The 18,015-nt window shown below is 38.5% G+C and overlaps 1 protein-coding gene across 1 annotated transcript in view; it reads right to left on the bottom strand.

Annotated features, from left to right (window-relative positions):
• Positions 1–258: 258 nt before the first annotated feature.
• LOC112814350 (thioredoxin-like protein 1) overlaps positions 259–18,015 on the bottom strand; it is a 66,449-nt gene continuing 48,692 nt past the window's right edge. The window contains 3 exon segments of the mRNA XM_025859850.2: positions 259–631; positions 633–743; positions 745–1,362. Coding sequence (XP_025715635.1) covers positions 466–631; positions 633–743; positions 745–1,362 — 895 coding nt within the window. The 3' untranslated portion in view covers positions 259–465.

The raw sequence follows: 18,015 nt of genomic DNA, 5'->3' as shown, positions 1-18,015 counted from the left end.
GGTTATTTTACTGGCAATGCCCAGTGTGGAGAAGAGCTCCCTCTTTGGGAATGAATTTAGAAGGGACTGCCTGGAATGGCAGTGACTTGGACCCCCAAATCTAATCGGGCCAAAGAGACCGTGTATTTTTATTGTCCCAGTGGACCACCAGAGTGGTATAGGAGAGACTATTACCAGGAGGTAGGATAAGCCCTGGGGGCCACCAACTTCCTAGGGTAGGGGCTGAGATGGCTGCCAGTCCTGGACCGCATTTTTTTTTTTTAAGCTTGGCAAAAGTAGTGACTTTTATTTACAATTGCATGTATCAAGATTACAACAAAAACACTAGTGATACCATCCGAACAAAAGCAATGATTTATTGGTAATGGCAATGAATGGAATATTGACAGTCTGGGATGAGAATCAAGCAATTATCCAGGAGCTGTAGATCGGATTGCAATATGGTCTTCCAGTGTCTTTTGTACCTTAGTGGCTTTCTCCCTTTTTGCCAACTACTCGTTTGAAGTCATTCATATTTGTTGCCTGGACTGGGGTACCAATAAAAGTAAAATCCGAAATTCTTGTTGTTTCTTCTTCACCTTGATTGGACTGAACAAATATAGTTACACTGTTAACATTCTGAAACTTAACAAAGTGGGACAATGCCATCTTCTTTAATATCATCCTCTGTTAGTTCCAGAGCTTGAGTTGGTTCACTTCTTTCTGCTTCTTCAAAATCCATAGATCGGGGCAGATTGATAAATGTTTACATATTTAGGACGCTGACCATTATCTGGTCCTTGAAATTTCATTGAATAAAGCTTAACAGGTTGATTAAATGCCACAGTAATAAGCAGCTGTTCATCACAATCAGATTCCAAGAAGGTCATATCTTTTCTCAAACAGTTGTCAAATCCATGCTCATCACTTTCATTAAGACATTCACAACCAGCTTTGTCAATAAAAGGCATTAAATCCATATAGCCTTTTGGAATATCTGTGTCCTCATTGCTTCCAGGGTCATTTTCCAAGTGCTGCTCGATTTTTTCTTCTAATCCAACAGCATCTGCTCCTTGATATTGATCAAGTCTCACTTTGTTTCGAAAAAACAGAAATGTAGGTGTTGCTGACATATTGTTGGTGGCAGCTGTCCCCTCACACTGATGTACATCAACTTCCAAGAAAACTGCCTGTGGATACTTATTACTCATAGAACTGAATGCTGGGGCGATCCTTAAAGACGGTCCACACCCTCGCATGGTGAACTTGACCACGGCGAGTCTGGAGCCCGCGCCGCTCAGCTCCGGCTGGAAACCTGGGTCGCTCCCGACCGGCTTCACTCCCAGCGTTCTCAGCCTGGCAGGGCGGCCGCGACGCCACCGGCTTCAAAACTGAAGGAGAAGACTCAGGAGAGGAAGGCGAGAGTTTCGGAAAGGCCAAGGCCTGAACACAGGAGGTGCCGACCGCAGCGTCTTCTCCGGGACTCTCAGTGCCGAGTCGCGCCAGGGAGCAGAGCGGCCAAGTGGGTGGGGACGGGAGGAGGGCAGGTCTGGCAGGTCAGGAAGGGGGCAGAGGGAGTATCAGGGACTGAGTTGGGGCCAGAGCAGTTAGAGGGCAGTTGCATGGGAAGTGGATGGCCTGTAGAAGGGGGGTGTAGCTGGGAGAATGCTAGTTCTAGGCCCTGCAGTTTAGAGATGGGCTGTCCAGAGATCAAGTGCCCAGGAACTCTGAGATTTCATAACTCTCAGCAGAGGTTTGCCGATGTATTCTCACGAGGGGCAAAAGTAGGTCAGGGATTTGTTAGAAAGGGAGTGGGGACCCCCTTTATTAGGGCAAGTTTGTGTGAGGGTGACCCCCGTGGGGCAACAGAGGCAGAGGGGCCTAAGTGGAGTATCTGGGTATTTAGGCGGGAATTTCTTCCACATCTAGCAACCATATCAATGCCCTCCAGTACTTTTGAATGGGTTTGGCAGTTCCGATGAAATGTAATAGAACTGCCCGATAATTAGGGAGAGTCCTTTGTAAAAAGATTCTCTGGACTTGGAGTCAAACGGGGCCCCTCCAGGATTGGAAATGAAGAGGGGGTCATTTGGCTTAACATGGTTATCAAAAAGATAAGAAATAACAAGTGTTAGTGAGGATATGGAGAAAAGGGAACCCCTGTGCACTGAAGGTGGGATTGTAAATTGGCTCAGCCACTGTGGAAAGCAGTATGGAGATTATTCAAACAAATTAAAAGTAGAACTACCATACTATCCAGCAATCTCACTGCTGGGTATATATCTGAAGGAGATGAAATCACTATCTCAAAGAGATTTCTGCACTCCCACATTCATTGTTGATTGCAGCATTATTCACAGTAGCTGAGATATGGAAATAACCTAAGAGTCCATTGATGGATGAATGGATAAATAAAATGTGGTATATGGATGCAATGGAATATTATTTGGCAGTGAAAAAGAAGAGAATCCTGCAATTTGCAGGAACTGGATTCACCCTGAACGCATTATGCTAAGTGAAACAAGTCAGAGAAAGACAAATACTCCTTGTATTTGTTCACTTATAGGTGGAATCTTAAAATGTTGAATTCAAAAAGTAGATGGTAGAATGGTGGTTGCTAGGGGCTGGAGGAGGGGGTGGAAGACATGGAGAGATGTTAAAGAGGACAAACTTCTGGGTTATAAGATGAATAAGTTCTGGGGATCTGCTGTACAACATGGTGAGTACAGTGAGCAAGATTGTATTATACACTTGAAAGTGGCTAAGAGAGTAGACCTTACATATTCTCAACACACACACACACAAAGTAACTATGTGAGGTGATGGAGGTGTAGAAACTAAGCTTATTGAGGTAGTCCTCTCATAATATATATGTGTATCAAATCATAACTTTGCACACCTTAAACTCATACAATGTTATGATGCAATTATATCTCAATAAAGTTGGCTGCAGAAGAGACTAAAGAAGAAAAGATCCAACTCCATGTACTAATTTAGTTTTAATTTTTTTTAAGCAATCTCTACGCCCAACATGGGGCTCAAACTCATGACTCTGAGATTAAGAGCTGCGCACTCTACCTACTGAGCCAGCCAGGCACCCTTCCATATACTGATTTAAACTTGAATTTTTCACTTAATACATAATTTTGAACATCTTCCTAGTTCAATAAACTTAGGATTCATTACTATTTTTAAGATACATAGTACTTGAAGGTACCACAATTTATTCAAACTTCTTGTACATTTAGTTAATCTTCATTTTTTTAAATCAAAACAATCCTGTGGCGAATATCCTTCTAAGTAAATCCGTCTACTTATCCTGCATAATTTACTTTAGATAAATTTCTAGAGAAAGATTCCTGAATTGAATGCTGTAATGTATGTAATGTATTGGGTTAAGTTATGTGTGTATATGTGTGTATGTGTGTGTGTGTGTGTATACACATACATATATGTAAGAATGAAAGAGGAATGACACCGCAGTGCCTGGTGTTAGAAAGGCAGGAGTTAGCACCTAAATTTACCAGCTGTGTGACATTAGGGAGGTTTCTTAACTCACTGTGTTTCAGGTTCCTCATCCATAATAATGAGAATAAATAACTGCCTGTCACATAGGTTGTCATGAGAAAATGCATGTGAAGGGGCGCCTGGGTGGCTCAGTCGTTTGGCCATCTGACTCTTGACTTCGGCTCGGGTCATGATCTCAGGGTCATGGGATTAAGCCCTGCATCAGGCTCAGCATTGGGCATGGAGCCTGCTTAAGATTCTCTCTCTTCCTCTCCCTCTGCCTCTTCCCATCCCACCCCCCTCCTACTCTCTCCAAAAAAAAAAAAAAAAAAAGAAGAAAGAAAGAAAATACACATGAAGTGCTCAGCACAGTGCCAGACAATAAGTCCTTGTTGAAATATGTGTTAATATATTTAAAATGCAGGTATTCTTGGGTACAAACCGCCACAGATACTATAATGCAAGTGCTCTTAGAAGTAGCAGAGAGGACCCTTCACAACTGAGTTACACTAATAAAAGCAACACACAATAGATGAGCTCAGATATAGACAGATATCACAAGAGAAGAAGTGTCTTCCAGGGTAAAAGTTTGAAGAGAGTACTAGACTGCAGCCTAATCAATAGTATTATTTTTTTAATTAACATATAATGTATTATTTGTTTCAGGGGTACAGGTCTGTAATTCATCAGTCTTACACAATTCACAGCGCACTAAAGTTAAAGATTCTGATAACAGAAGGGGGGTGGTCAATTTTGAAATCGGAATATTGGGAAGAGGTATGACAGAGGCACAATCCAGGAGAAAATGTGCCTGTGGACCAACTTGGATGTTTGGCTCAGTAGCTCCATCCTCCAGCGGAAGTGGATGCACCTCTTTCCCGGCTGGCTGGCAATAGGAAGGAAACCATCCAGTTCATGCCCCTTGTTCTATCCCCAGGTTTATTTAATCACCTTCTGATTATAATCTCCATTCCCATGGTAACTATGCTGTAAAGAGAATGCACTGACTGAATCTAAATATTTCGGCCCATGTAATAGTTATATTTTAAGAATAAATTAATAAATCAGTGTTCTATTTTGTTAAAAAAGTTATAAAATTTATATTTAAAAATGTGCATGGGAATACACTGATAAACTTCAAAGCACTTTATGAATGTTCACTATTATGTTGGCAAAAACTCACCATATTCTGAGAAAAATCTGTGTAAGAGGGAAATACCTTCCTGCCTTCCTTCCTTTCATATGTGTTCAGGGAGTGGTGAAGCTGGGGCAGGCACTTAGCGTTCAACAACAGACAAGTGCAGGAAAAGTCCTTGCTCCAAGGATAACGACCACAACAGAAGCCATGCATAATGATAAACTCAGATAAATCTCTCTAGAGCTGAACCCATAGTTTAATGGTCACGTACAATTTAAACACTGATTGAATTTTAATTTTCTCACAGATGCATTAGAAAGCAATTTATCAAAAAAGAAAAAAAGCAATCTATCATGACTTTTAAATGAGCTTTCAAGTGGAAACTTAAGGAGCACAGTAATAGATGCTGAATGAATTTTATTATGGTTCTGGTGTCTGATAATTCTGTATTTCATTTCCCCAAAGAAGAAATTAACATTAATTAGAATTAATTAACTAATAAAAATCAGAAATTTTAATTTTAAACTATTTAAGAATTATACATGCAGATCTTATCTCCCATCTCACCAAACATTTGTTTGGCCAGAATAGAAAATTTCAGTATTTGGGTTTTTTGTTTTTAAAGATTTATTTATTTATTTTAGAGGGAGAGAGAGAGACAGAGAGAGAGAATGAGCAGGGAGAGGGACAGAGAGAGAGAGAGAGGGAAAGAATCTCAAGCAGACTCCCTGCTGAGCTTGGAGCCAGACCTCATGACCCTGAGGTCATAACCTGAGCTGAAATCAAGAGTCAGATGCTTAAATGACTGAGCCACGCAGACACCCCCCAAAATTTCAACATTTGATTCAAACTCATTAAAAGATCTCAAGGACTTTATTACAGATGCATTTACCTAAATAATTAACTGTCTTCAAAATCTTTTTAGGAGACACTGTGGGAGGGTGGGTAGTAGAGGCCAATGTGTCTATCCAGGGATTATGACAGGTAAAATAAATGAAATAATGAAGCAAATGGAAAAGGATCAGAGTTTAAATCAAGCAGGAAGAAGATTTTCAGAAGAATAAGAAGTTACTGGATCACTACTAAGAAGAAATTTAAATTTTGTTTGGAAACACAGACTATACAGCAGTTCATCAAAATTTGGCAAAATTTGTTCAGAATTTAAATGCACTTCCTATATTAACTGAAGCCATTGTCTTTATCAGTTATACAAAAACTGTAAGATCCAGGTGTAAATTCATATAAATATGAATGTCCTTAAAAGTTTTTGAAACAAATGTAACATGTATTCTAACCATGAGGCAAACACCCTGTAATCTTTGCTGTTATGTCCTTATATTACCCATTTATTCACTTTCTCTACGATCCCCTAAACTATACCACTTGAAAGGGAACCTGAGTTCACCTTCCCCCAAACCTGTTTATACGCAGGATCAGGATTTCTGAAAACCAAACTCCAAATCTAATCCTGGAGTTGATTAAATAATAATGCAAGATGAATCCCCGCTCTCACTGCGTCTTTTAGGTTAATATTAGGGCATCGATTATGAAAGACTGGATTTCCGAAAATGAGAGCAGATTCTGATGAAGCTGAGATAATCAAACCCTAAATTCTGGCAAGCCACCATTGCCAGTAGGAGCATCCTCTTCTCTCCTGTTTTAGAAAGTTAGTGTACCCTTACCTGTAGAGACTGTACAGGTCTCCTGTGAGGTAGGTGTCTTGCACAGACTTCTAATTCCCCTCAAGACTTGCTTCCACCACAGCACAGATCTCCAAGTGAAATTCACTAGGGAAAGCTCCATTCTTGTGCAAACTTCCAAGCAGCTCTTTTTGTTCTACATTTATGTATGACTTGACAACCCAGACTCACCAGACAGCTTTGAAGCCCCGTGTGATAAAGACAAAACTAAACAAACAATAGGAAACCACTGTCTCAAAACCAACATTAGCAACAAAAATAGAACATAAGCTAAACAATTTGAAAAAAAAACAAAAACAAATGATGGAAAAGAGGAGGAAAACAAAAAGAAAGATAATGTAACCATGGAGCAAAAATGGAGTTCTACACAAAGAACAGTCAGAGAATAAGACGCTTTCATGGGAATTAAATATATAATAGCAAAGATGATAAACAGTAAAATATTTTAAAAGATGAAGTAATATCCCACAAAATAGACAAAAAGGCAAATATGTTAAATAGGAACAAAAGGATGCAAAAACTAGAGGATTAGCTCTGGAGGACAAACTTCCATAAAATAGGAAATTAGAAAGAGAGAATAAAGAAAACAAAAGGAGAAATTGTCAAACACAATTCAAGAAAAATTTCCAGACCTGAATAACCTAAGTTTCCATATTCAAAATATTCACAGAGATGCCCTATAAAATAAATGAAACAAAACCACAGGAGTATATCATTGTGGTATCTTTTAGAACATTTAGAAGAAATTCTAGTCACTAACAAGAAAAAAGAAAGTTTAAAATGATGAGATGAAATGGAATTGATTTCTCATAGAAATACTTGAAGCAAGGCAACAATGAATCAAGGTCCACGCATCCTTTATATAGAAGCTACTGGAAGATAGGTTCCACTAAAATGAGAAGACATCCAGAGAGGAAGAAAAAGAGACATGAAATACACAAGAGACATTCAGGGAGTCCCCAGGATTATGGTCCAAAAGCTCTTAGGATGATGACCTGGGCAGCGGACCCAGAGGGAAAGCAGTTCATATGGGACTAGGTCAAGAGACTTCAGGAAATTTCCTCCAAAAGATGAGATTGATAGAATATATCTAAGTGTTTCAACTTAATGACACAAGAATTACACAAATAGGGGACATATGAGAGTTGAATTAATTATAAGTACATAGAAAACAAAGCAACCAAATAGTAGAAGATTCCAGGGAGAAAAAATTTACAAGCCACCATAGTATACTCCATGGCTTGGTACTAAATAGCTAACCAGCCACAATGTTGATGTACAATATTGGGAGAATGGAGAAATAAGAAGCATGCCTGCAGGTAGTGGTAGAGAAAAAGAAGTAAGTCCTCAGCTTTCATAGTGCCAAATTCATAGATTATGCCTAAGATGGAAAATTTAGGGATGACTGGTCTCAATAGATTACACAGAGGTAAAAACCAAAAGAATTAAAATTGTTGCCTGGAGGGTGAGATGGAGGTGAGCAGTGGAAGGGAACTGTTTTATTGGTAAGCCATGTGGAACTATTTGACTGCTTAAAATATGTGCTTGAATAACTTTGTAGGGCTGTTTGACTCAGTAGGTGCATGTATAGCTTTGAGAAAAGTTTAAAAATTAAAAACACAATTTATTCATGAATGATTAAACATTTCTGATCCTGTCCAAATGAAGTCTTAGGAGATTAAGCACAAACCAAGATAAATGAGTGGATAATTGTAATCAAATATATTATGGTTCATATGACTTAATCTAAATGTTACTCATCTTAAACTCAGTAGTTTGAGTGAATCATTAATAATGCACAGATGACACTAAAAAAGGAAGAACTTGTTTTTTAAGTCATTCATCTATTTTTTTTGGTCAAATTATGCAGGGAATGATTTTTCCAGATATCATCATTTGTTGTAGTCTGATGGGGAGGGCTTCCCCATAAATCTTGACACCCAGGACAATTTATCTTTGATCCTCCAGATCGGAGTTGGATATCCCTAATACCCTAATATAGATGTGTGAATTTCACCATATTTTTATACATTATTCTCCCCTCTCAATCAGTGGGGTTTGTGTCCAGTCATTGTAGCTTTTCTCTTCTTGTCCCTATAAATGTTGGCCAGCTTGAAAATCTAACGTCAAAACATAATGAGTGTAATCGAGTGTTGGAAAGAAAAGCCATCTGAAAATGGTTATTCCCTCCCACCCCCAACTAATGTATAGGTTCTGGCAAAAATGTTCCTTCTGTTATTTTTAAGACTGCCCAAGACTGAATAGTTCCCTCATTGAACAAGCTTTGGAGAATGAATACATCCAGGTCACAGTCAACCTGGTCCTCAAAGACCTCCTAGTTTATTTGATTAACTTCAGCCAAAAGACAAATTATATAGTTATGTGACATCTGAAAGTGACTTTGATAAAACTAGGTACATGGTGACCTAGAAACCTTTAGACTTTGTTGGATAGGAGTAAGCGTAACAATGTAAAGACCTTTTCTCTCTGTGGTCAATACTCACTGGATCAAAATAACCATTATGTTATTCTGTGTGCTTCTGTCTGCCCTGGCTCCTTTCATTTAATCAGATGCCCCTCTGGAAATTCCATTTTCTCCTCTTCAGCTTTGTTTCCTAGAGAGAAATTTTTTTGATTATGCTGTCTTGCATATATTCTGTCCTTCCGTTTGGACAGACTTTGGAACTGTGACTACTCAAGGTCCCCACAGGAGTGACTTGTAAATTTGATGTTTATTAACTCGGCTGAATTAGGATTTGTCATTTTCTTTTCTGAGATGTCTTAAAATAATATATAGGAAAGTCTAAAACAAGTTTATCCACTCTAAACACTAGTTTCTTAACAAGCAATATATTGAATAGATTTAACCCCATATGAAGACCATGTAAATCCATTAAGGTGAAGGAATCCTTCTTTTACTTAACTCTTCCTTCCTTTTATTCACCATTATTTCTTACTGCATATATTTTTTTGGATGGGGGAAGGACAGAGAGTGGAGTTTCTTCTTCCCACAACTGCAGCATCCTTGCCTCCATTACGAAGCTGGAAATCCTTAAACAGGTATATTTACTGTCTCCAGAGACCCTGGTGATAATAATTTCCATTGTATTATCTAACATCTAATTAGTCCATTCTTGGAGGTAAAATCCCAGCTTCCTTCTAAACAGATTTAGAGTGTAGACCGATACGTCACAAACAGAACAATTCACTTAATAAAGAGGTATCTAAGAATAAAGAAAAGTTTGTTAGATTATAGGTTTGACTATTGTTTCTCTAACTAATTTTGTCTGTTTCTGTTGGATATAGTTTTAACAATGATTTGGGAGTTTTTGTTGGAGAACTGAATCCTGTGGGCTATTTGAAATGTGATAGAAAATTGCTTTTCTGCTTTTCTGAACTTGGTCCGAATGACAGAATCAAGAATGAAAGAATAAGAATAAGTTGAACATACTCATTTTTTTTACTATCCGGAATTAAATAATGGTAAAATATTTGGAATAATGAAAGAATTTATTCCATCCACATATGAACAATTTGGTCTGATGCTGATAATGCAGTGATTTGTTTGATTTATTGCCTGATTGCCTGGGCATCAGCTTTTTTTTTTTTAAGATTTATTTATTTATTTTAGAGGGGGGAAGGGGCAGAGGGAGAGAGAATCCTAAAGCACTGCTGAATATGGAGCCCCACATAACTATGTCTCAGGACCCTGAAATCATGACCTGGAGCTGAAGTCAAGCGTCGGCATTCCAACCACCTGAGCCACCCAGGTGCCCCCTGTGCATTAGCTTTTTAACAAAAAAGACAGTGACATTGCATTTGTCATTGTACTTGATGCAAACAACTCATGCAGAAGTTACCAGCTGACAGTCTTGTGAATACTAACATCACAATGTGTAACATGTCTTAAGCAAGGATGAGTTCAGGGAAAGGGACAATAATATAATTTACATTTCACTGAGAGAAGTAATCTTTTGAATTTTACTCCATAGTCTCCAATGTTCTATGAAGTTTTTCCACTAACATAACTGAAACTTAGGGCAGTTTAGAATGCACTTGTCACATCAATCCCAGCACAATGTTCTGTTAACTCTAATGATGCTAGCAGAGAGTACATCTTGTCCTGAGGATTCTGGGAAGTCTAAGGGAGAGGCAACTCAGGAACCCAAAGTCTTTAAGAAACTTCTCAATGGCATTTTCCTCAGGCATAGGACCATTCCCCTACTTGAACATTGACAAAAAACACTCATAACATTCTTCATACTTTATTCAGCAAATGATCCATTAGAATAATTTTCTAAATTTAGGACTTCTTTTTGACTTCAACTTCACCATTAATGGGTGTTTTGTATGAAAAAAAAAAGCAAGTCTTTTTATCTAATGGCAAGTCACAAATTTAGTACACTTGATTTATTATAAGAAAATATTGAGCACCTACCGTGCACCTACCTACCATCCCTGATTGGGTGGAGGCCAGTAGCGTGGGTAGTGAAAGGATTCACCCAAGACAGAACAAAGGGAGATAGAAATTTATTGAATACACTGCAAGGGAGCAGTGGGTAGGGCAGCAAAGGAGAGACTGTCTGCCAGGAGGCAGTGGTGGGGTGGGCAGGGTGGGGGCGCTGTTGTTAAGAGGGGAAGGTGAGGAGGTATGAGAACATATGGAATTTTCCTTTTTTGGTACCTGTGCCTGCTTGTAAGTAGCCCATTGGTCAGCTAGGGTTTATGGATATTTTGAGGTGGGTCGCCTAATGAGCCTGTTTGCATTCAGCCCTGGTGGTCACTGTGGGCCTTTTTACTTTCCAGGTTTACATTGCTCATGCCTGTTGCCTAAAAGCAGCCTCTACACCTAACCTATCTGGCTCCTATACTAGGACCTGTGAAGTGATAGGTCCAGCACAACTGTCATCCTCCAGGATTTAGGGGTCCAGTTTCTGCTACTGACATGGATCCTAAATTTGCCATTCTACAAACTAAATGCAACAAGATTGGCTTAGAGGTGTTAAAAAAAAACCAAAATTCACCTGAGTAAATTTAAAGATCAAATTGGCTTTATCGATGATTCATGAACTGGGCAACAACATCCCATCTAGCAAATAGGAGGGAGCTCCCGGGGAGTCGTACAAATGAAAGGTCTTTATAGACAGATGGAAAATGGGACAAGGAAGTTATTAGAAAAAGAAAAGAAAGGATAGTTTCAGTCCTTCCCTTAGGGGGAAGGACAGGAGGTCTCATCATGAAGATTACTTCACTAAGGGCTGATCAAGAAATTCAAGACTGATTGGTTTAGAACTGCACTCCTAGGAGAAGTTGAAACTGCAATTAGATTAGGCATTAAGTCTTGATGGAGCTTAGCACAAGTGACTCCATTTGAGGGCCTGTTGTTTCTTTTAACATATGCGTCCAATGAGGCTCAGGGGAGAGAGCCCCCTGTGCAGAGGGGACTCCACATCCATGTGCAGAGGATGCTCTGACATTTACAATGCCCTCACAGAGGTGATACTGAAGTAGTTACTTGAGGGATGCTATTTATATGCAGAGAAAACTATAGAAAATTTCTGAACTGACATTTTAAGGTATTTGATGTGGGGAAAAAAGGCAATAGAAAAAATTAAATTTCCTTATTACTTACAGCCTATTGACAAGTCCTTGAAACAGGCAGAGTGACCTTCCTCTGGGAGCTCAGCTATCTCAACGTTGACACTTTGCTAAGAGCAAAAGACAATCTTAACATTGTCCCGAACCCCCCAGGATCCTATGAGTCTACTTTAAACATACAGAAATTCCTTTGGAAACTTGCCCTCCTCAAGATATATGTGGGCAATCATCCCCCAAGCACCTAGCCCACTGATAACACATCTGAGGGGTCTCATGACTGAGGTTTTACTTAACAGTAATAAAGGACCTTTTCCTAAAAATAGCTGACCCCCTCAAAACCTTGTTTCTAAAATACCCTGGAGGGTTGTGCTGTCCCTACCCCCCCCCACTTGAAAGTATATAATCAGTCACCCATCACAACCCCAGTGCAGCTTTTTCTGCCCATAGGTCCTGTTCCTGTGCTTTAATAAATCCACCTTTTTGCACCAAAGACATCTCAAGAATTCTTTCATGACCATTTGCTCCAAATCCCAACATTTCCACATCAGTATTCATCTTATTTCTTATATCAGTTAATATATCAGTAATTTGGAAAAACTTCTAGATTGCTTCTCTTATTTATGAACAAATAATATTATTGTTACTTTATATGGGATAAAATATACTTGAGTAACAGAGGCATTTTTCTCAATTTTTTTTCAGAACCATCATCTTCATTAACCTAAAGCCCAACTATTTTCCCAACTGATTCAAATTACATAAGTCATTTCCCATGGAGGGTCAGGTAATCCCTGTCTTTGCAGGCTAAGTAATGGACAGATGCCATCTAGGAAAAGACATCTATAATTAATGATGGAGGCCAAAGAAGTAATTATGGAAAGGCAATCTTGAAGTATTCATCTGTGTAGGAGTGCAATATATCATATAAATCTTCATTTTGAGTGGCAAAGGTACAATAGATTTTGGAAACTGATTTTTTTTATACAAGCAATTTCAAATAAGTCATACTCTTGATATTTGTGAGCTGCATAGAATTTTAAATCATTGCTTACTCTAGCTGCTAAATCACAGGAACGTTTTACTTGACTTGATAAATTATCTTGATCTATACATACCTTTAGTGCTTAAGTGTGAGCCAAGAGGAGTGGAACCTCTGAAACTAGTGTGCAGAGCTGCCTTAGTCCAATCTCCTTACAGTGATGATTCATGCACTTTCCCAATTCCGAAGGTCACTGAAGGGTGTGTTTGTGCAAATTTGGGGAGGCCAGGAGGTCAGAAGTGAACTGGAAGCAAGGTTCTGTCATCATCATGAGTTATCAAAGGATCCACTAAGCCTTAAACATGAAACTATCCATTCTCCCTAAATGATTTCTTCAAGGGGGGAGGAGGGAACAGTAGTTGGGAGAATAAAACCTAAAGCAATGTTGGCAGTTTAAAAAGAATACATGCAGGTGATTTCAGCAGAGACCAAAGATGAGTATGCTGTTCATTAAAAATTTGGTGTTCTTTTTTTCCTAATATGAAGTATTAACACTCAACTTGTTTTTACTTTGAAGGAACAGGACCTAATGAAAGACACACATTTAGAATATTTCAGGTGGTAAAGAAATAAGCCCATAGTGTAGACATTGTTAAAAGAGAACAAACAAACCCAAATTGGCATCATTTTTCCCCAACAACAAACCCAGGCTTAATTACTGTTTCATCCTATTCCAGGAATGTAACCTTGTAAAAGTCAATCTGAATTTCCTGATCAGCACTAGTGAGGTCATCTTCATGATAAAAACTCTGCCTTTCCTTCCTAGACAAAGATGTCCTGGCCTGAAGCCATCCTTTCTTTTGTTTTGCTAATAACTTCTTGCTCCAACCTTCTTCCAATAAAAACCTTCCATTTCCTAGGACGCCTTGGAGCATCTCTCTACTTGCTAGATGGGATGGTGCTGATCCATGAATTGCTTAATAAAGCCAATTAGATCTTCAAATTTACTTGGTTGAATTTTTTTTTTCCTAACAACATGCTAAAACAAACAGGTTCCTCTAGTTTATGGTTTCCACCAGTAAATAAAAATTAACCCCTGATGTGGGAAACAAAGGCAGAAGAAAAATTACTAAATTTCCTTACTACCTACAGCCCATTGACCAGTCCTTGAAACAGGCAGAATGACATTCCTCTAGAGACTCAACTTCCTTGATGTTGACACTTTGCTGGGGCAAAAGGCAATCCTAGCCTGACCTCCCCATCCTAGCATGTCTGTTTGCCTTGATTTTTCTGTTACTTGCACTCTTTTATGATTTTTTTTAACGTCTGTCTATAGTCCTTTGCACACTTCCCGTTAGTTACAACAGTGGCTCATTAGGGCCCTGATTCTCAATCCCGGGAGATGTCACTCTAGTGAACACATCAGATTCTCAGTGCCTGTGTGTGTGTGTGTGTGTGTGTGTGTGTGTGTGTGTGTGGTGTTGTAAAACCACCCAGATGATTTGGAGGCATTTTCCCTCTTTCCTCTACCCTCCATGTCACTGATACAATGTCTCCTTTTTTGATGTTGTTGTTAAGTGAAAATTTCCTCTGTTATTTCTTAATTCTTTTAACATCTGAGGACATTATTCTCCCCTTGGCTGTTACTTTGCAATGCTGTCTTTGCAGGGTCTCTTTGCCATTTTTGGAAAGTTTTTCTCTTCTACACAATATTTCTACACAAAAAAAGGAATTAGAAGCATGTACCTCAATTGCTGTTCTCAATTTTAATATTGACAAATAAAACAAAGCAAAACCACAAATTCATCTTGTACTGACCACAGTAGCATGGAACAAGGTTCTAAATTGCCTCTAGAGGGCCATGGAATGGCTTTCCTCAGTGGACCACAGTGCTCCTTGTGTTGGGGTGGTAATGCATAGGTACTAAACCGAAATTTGGCCCCAGTTTGACCACTCTTATCCTGTGTTTTAAAATAAAATTTTAGGGCGCCTGGGTGGCTCAGTTGGTTAAGCGACTGCCTTCGGCTCAGGTCATGATCCTGGAGTCCCCGGATCGAGTCCCGCATCGGGCTCCCTGCTCAGCAGGGAGTCTGCTTCTCCCTCTGACCCTCTCCCCTCTCATGCTCTCTCTCTATCTCATTCTCTCTCTCAAATAAATAAATAAAATCTTAAAAAAAATATTTAAAAAAAAATAAAAAAATAAAATAAAATTTTAAATCCTTTATTTTCTCCATGTTTCCTAATTTCTCCTTTTTTGTGTATTTTGTGTATTTGCGTATGTGTGTGTTTACTCTTCAAAATGTACGTCAATGATTCTCATTTGTCAAAGTTCCAATTTTACATATTCATTTACCTACTGTTAGGAGTCTTTTCTGATTCTTCTCCCAATATAAGGCATGTTGAACACTTACATCTTCTTCACTGAACCAGAAGCATATCTAGGGTTGAAAAGATACTGAATCTCATTTTGCCTCTAACATTTATCACTATCTGGCAGATGAATACATGATTAAATAAACTGTGTTTTTAGACTATTTGTTCACTTGATTTGTATCCCAGCTTCTGTATCAGATTTTTTATACATATTTTAATAACCTCCTCTCCTACTTCTCCTGTTCTTAGCAGTATTGTTATATGTTACATATAAATATATAATTGTATATAAAATATTATAAATACAATATATATTATGTTATATATGGTATTAAAGTATTATGTTATGAGATATATATACATTATATATAGGCAAATGAAAATTCAGAAAACTTTACTTGATATGCATATTTTACTGAGTGAGAAAGAAAAAAACTCACACAGGGAGACTTCACATCCAGTCTGTTGTGAAGTTCAGAGGCATGATGTCAGGGGATGGCTTATGAAGTGGAAATGGAGACATTGTTTAATCTTTACAATGAGTGGTGATTACAATGCTGGTTTCCAGATGGCAGGGGACTGGTTAAGAGTGATTATCTTATGCCAATTTAGGATGATGACTTGTTTCATTTATGAGTAGTAGAGGCATTCACAAGAAATAATCTAAGTTGAGTTTAGCTTACATTCTTGAAATAAGCTAGATTAATTTTATGTGGCTTGAATGGTTTTGTCTGCTTAGGAGATTTTCAAGTCTGGTTTCCATTATATATATATATATATATATATATATCTCCTCATTAATTCTATCTTCGCAAGTTCTATCTCCATTAGTCATGTCTCATATTTGATGCTGTTCTATTATTTTAAATATTTTATTTATATATTTGAGAGAGAGAAAGAACTGATTAGAGGGAGGGGCGGAGGGAGAGGCAGAGAATCTCAAGCAGACTCTGCACAGAGCAGGGAGCCTGACAGGGGGCTCAATCCCACAACCACGAGATCATGACTTGAGCTGAAATCAAAAGTCAGAAGCTCAATGGACTGAGCCACCCAGGCATCTCTGAAAATGTTCTTAAGAGTGGAGCCATAACGGACCAGTAGCATAAGGGACAAGTGGTCAGGGGGTGCCTTCACTTACTTACACTTCTTTCCTCACCAGCACATTACGTCTGGTGATGCTACTCCCACTTTTCACATCAGGGTCTTTAGGTAACCTTTCAATGTTTCTGGCAGCCACTAACTAGAGTCTTGAAAAGAAAATAATGGCAATAGCAAAAGTCTTAAAAAAAGATTTAAATATAATAAATATTCTTTCCTTTAGTGTATTCCACAATTTCTCTTAAGCTTGTGAAACATATTTTTTTGCCTGATTTGACTGTATCTGATGCCTCATATCCTCTGTTATTATTTCCACATGTTTTAAGTCTCTTTATTTCCTAAAAATAAATTTAGAAAGTCATCTCATTGCTACTTCAGTCTTAGTCATTTCACCTTTCTCTTAAGAGCCATGGAAAACGTGTGTCAAAGCTTTGCTTAGGAGAAAGAAATCACAATGACAGCTGAAGTTCCAGAGTACAACCAAAACAAAAACAAAAAAACAAAACAGGGAAGAAAGAAAAGATAAAGAAAAAACATAAAATGCTGACAACTGCCAGATAGAGGTGTGGAGTCAGTAGCTGTGTGTACATCTTGGATTTGCCACTCACTATTTGTATCACCTTGAGTAAGTTACTAAGCAGATGAGCCTAAGATTTCTCATCTTTCATTAGGACAATAAAAATTACATTTTTTTTCCATTATGAAACAGCCCCGTAAAATTTGTTGCACTGTACTTGGCAGTTCCAAGGTGCTTTGGTACAATTCGACACACACTTTTTTATCAGGCATGGTGCCCGACCCTAGCAAGATGAAGGTGCAAAGATAGGCTTCTGTACTTGGCAAGTTCATAGTCTTGTTTGCCTCTCACCACACCCCAGGCACCTCTTTCCTTCAAAGGATTGCTTCAAAAAATGCCCTCCCAGTGGATCACAAGAAATGCCCATCAGTGATGTTCTCCAAATCTCATGTTGGAAAAGGTCTTGATGTGAGGTTACTGGATGAAGGTCTATGGTTTGGAGAACATCCTATTAATAGAACCGCAAGCACAGATGGCCCAGAGTTCTTTTCAGGGACAGCTTTCTGAACAACATCCATGGCAGCTGGTTTCTGTAACATGGTCTTTACCAGTGGAAGAAGGAATCAGGTGGCCTGGCTCCATTTCAACTGGGTGGCACCTCATGGAATTGGACACTATTTAGCATAAATTTACAGATTTTTGAAACAGATTGTCTTGTGATTTTACTGTTCTTTTCCTTACGAAGAGAGGTTTCATCTGCTAGGAAGCATAGCGTGGTTACCTCCTTCCTAGTTCATACTTTGCTTCTGGGTGGTTTATCAATGCCATTTGTGTCTCTGGTAGAGATAAAATTAAAACTAAAATTAAAGGTAAAATTCATTTAAAAAATAGCATGTGGTGTGAAGCCTTGGAACAAGCAAATATTCTAATGTCAATGCCATTTGGTTTAAGTTAACATCATACTCAACACTGTGCTTTGTCATTGTCACTCTGTGAAAAAAATCTCAAACAGGGAGAAGGCTCAGTAATACCTGAAAATGATCTTTGTTGAGAGGGAGCACGAGAACAGGCCAAAGGGTATTTTTTTTTTATTTTACTGTTTTAAGTATTGATGTGCCAAAGAACT

This window comes from Callorhinus ursinus, unplaced genomic scaffold, assembly GCF_003265705.2.
Source record: "Callorhinus ursinus isolate GAN/ISIS: 27379988/994484 unplaced genomic scaffold, GSC_fseal_2.0 scaffold6, whole genome shotgun sequence".
Lineage (NCBI taxonomy): Eukaryota > Metazoa > Chordata > Mammalia > Carnivora > Otariidae > Callorhinus > Callorhinus ursinus.
This window is presented reverse-complemented; position numbering and strand designations above follow the sequence as displayed.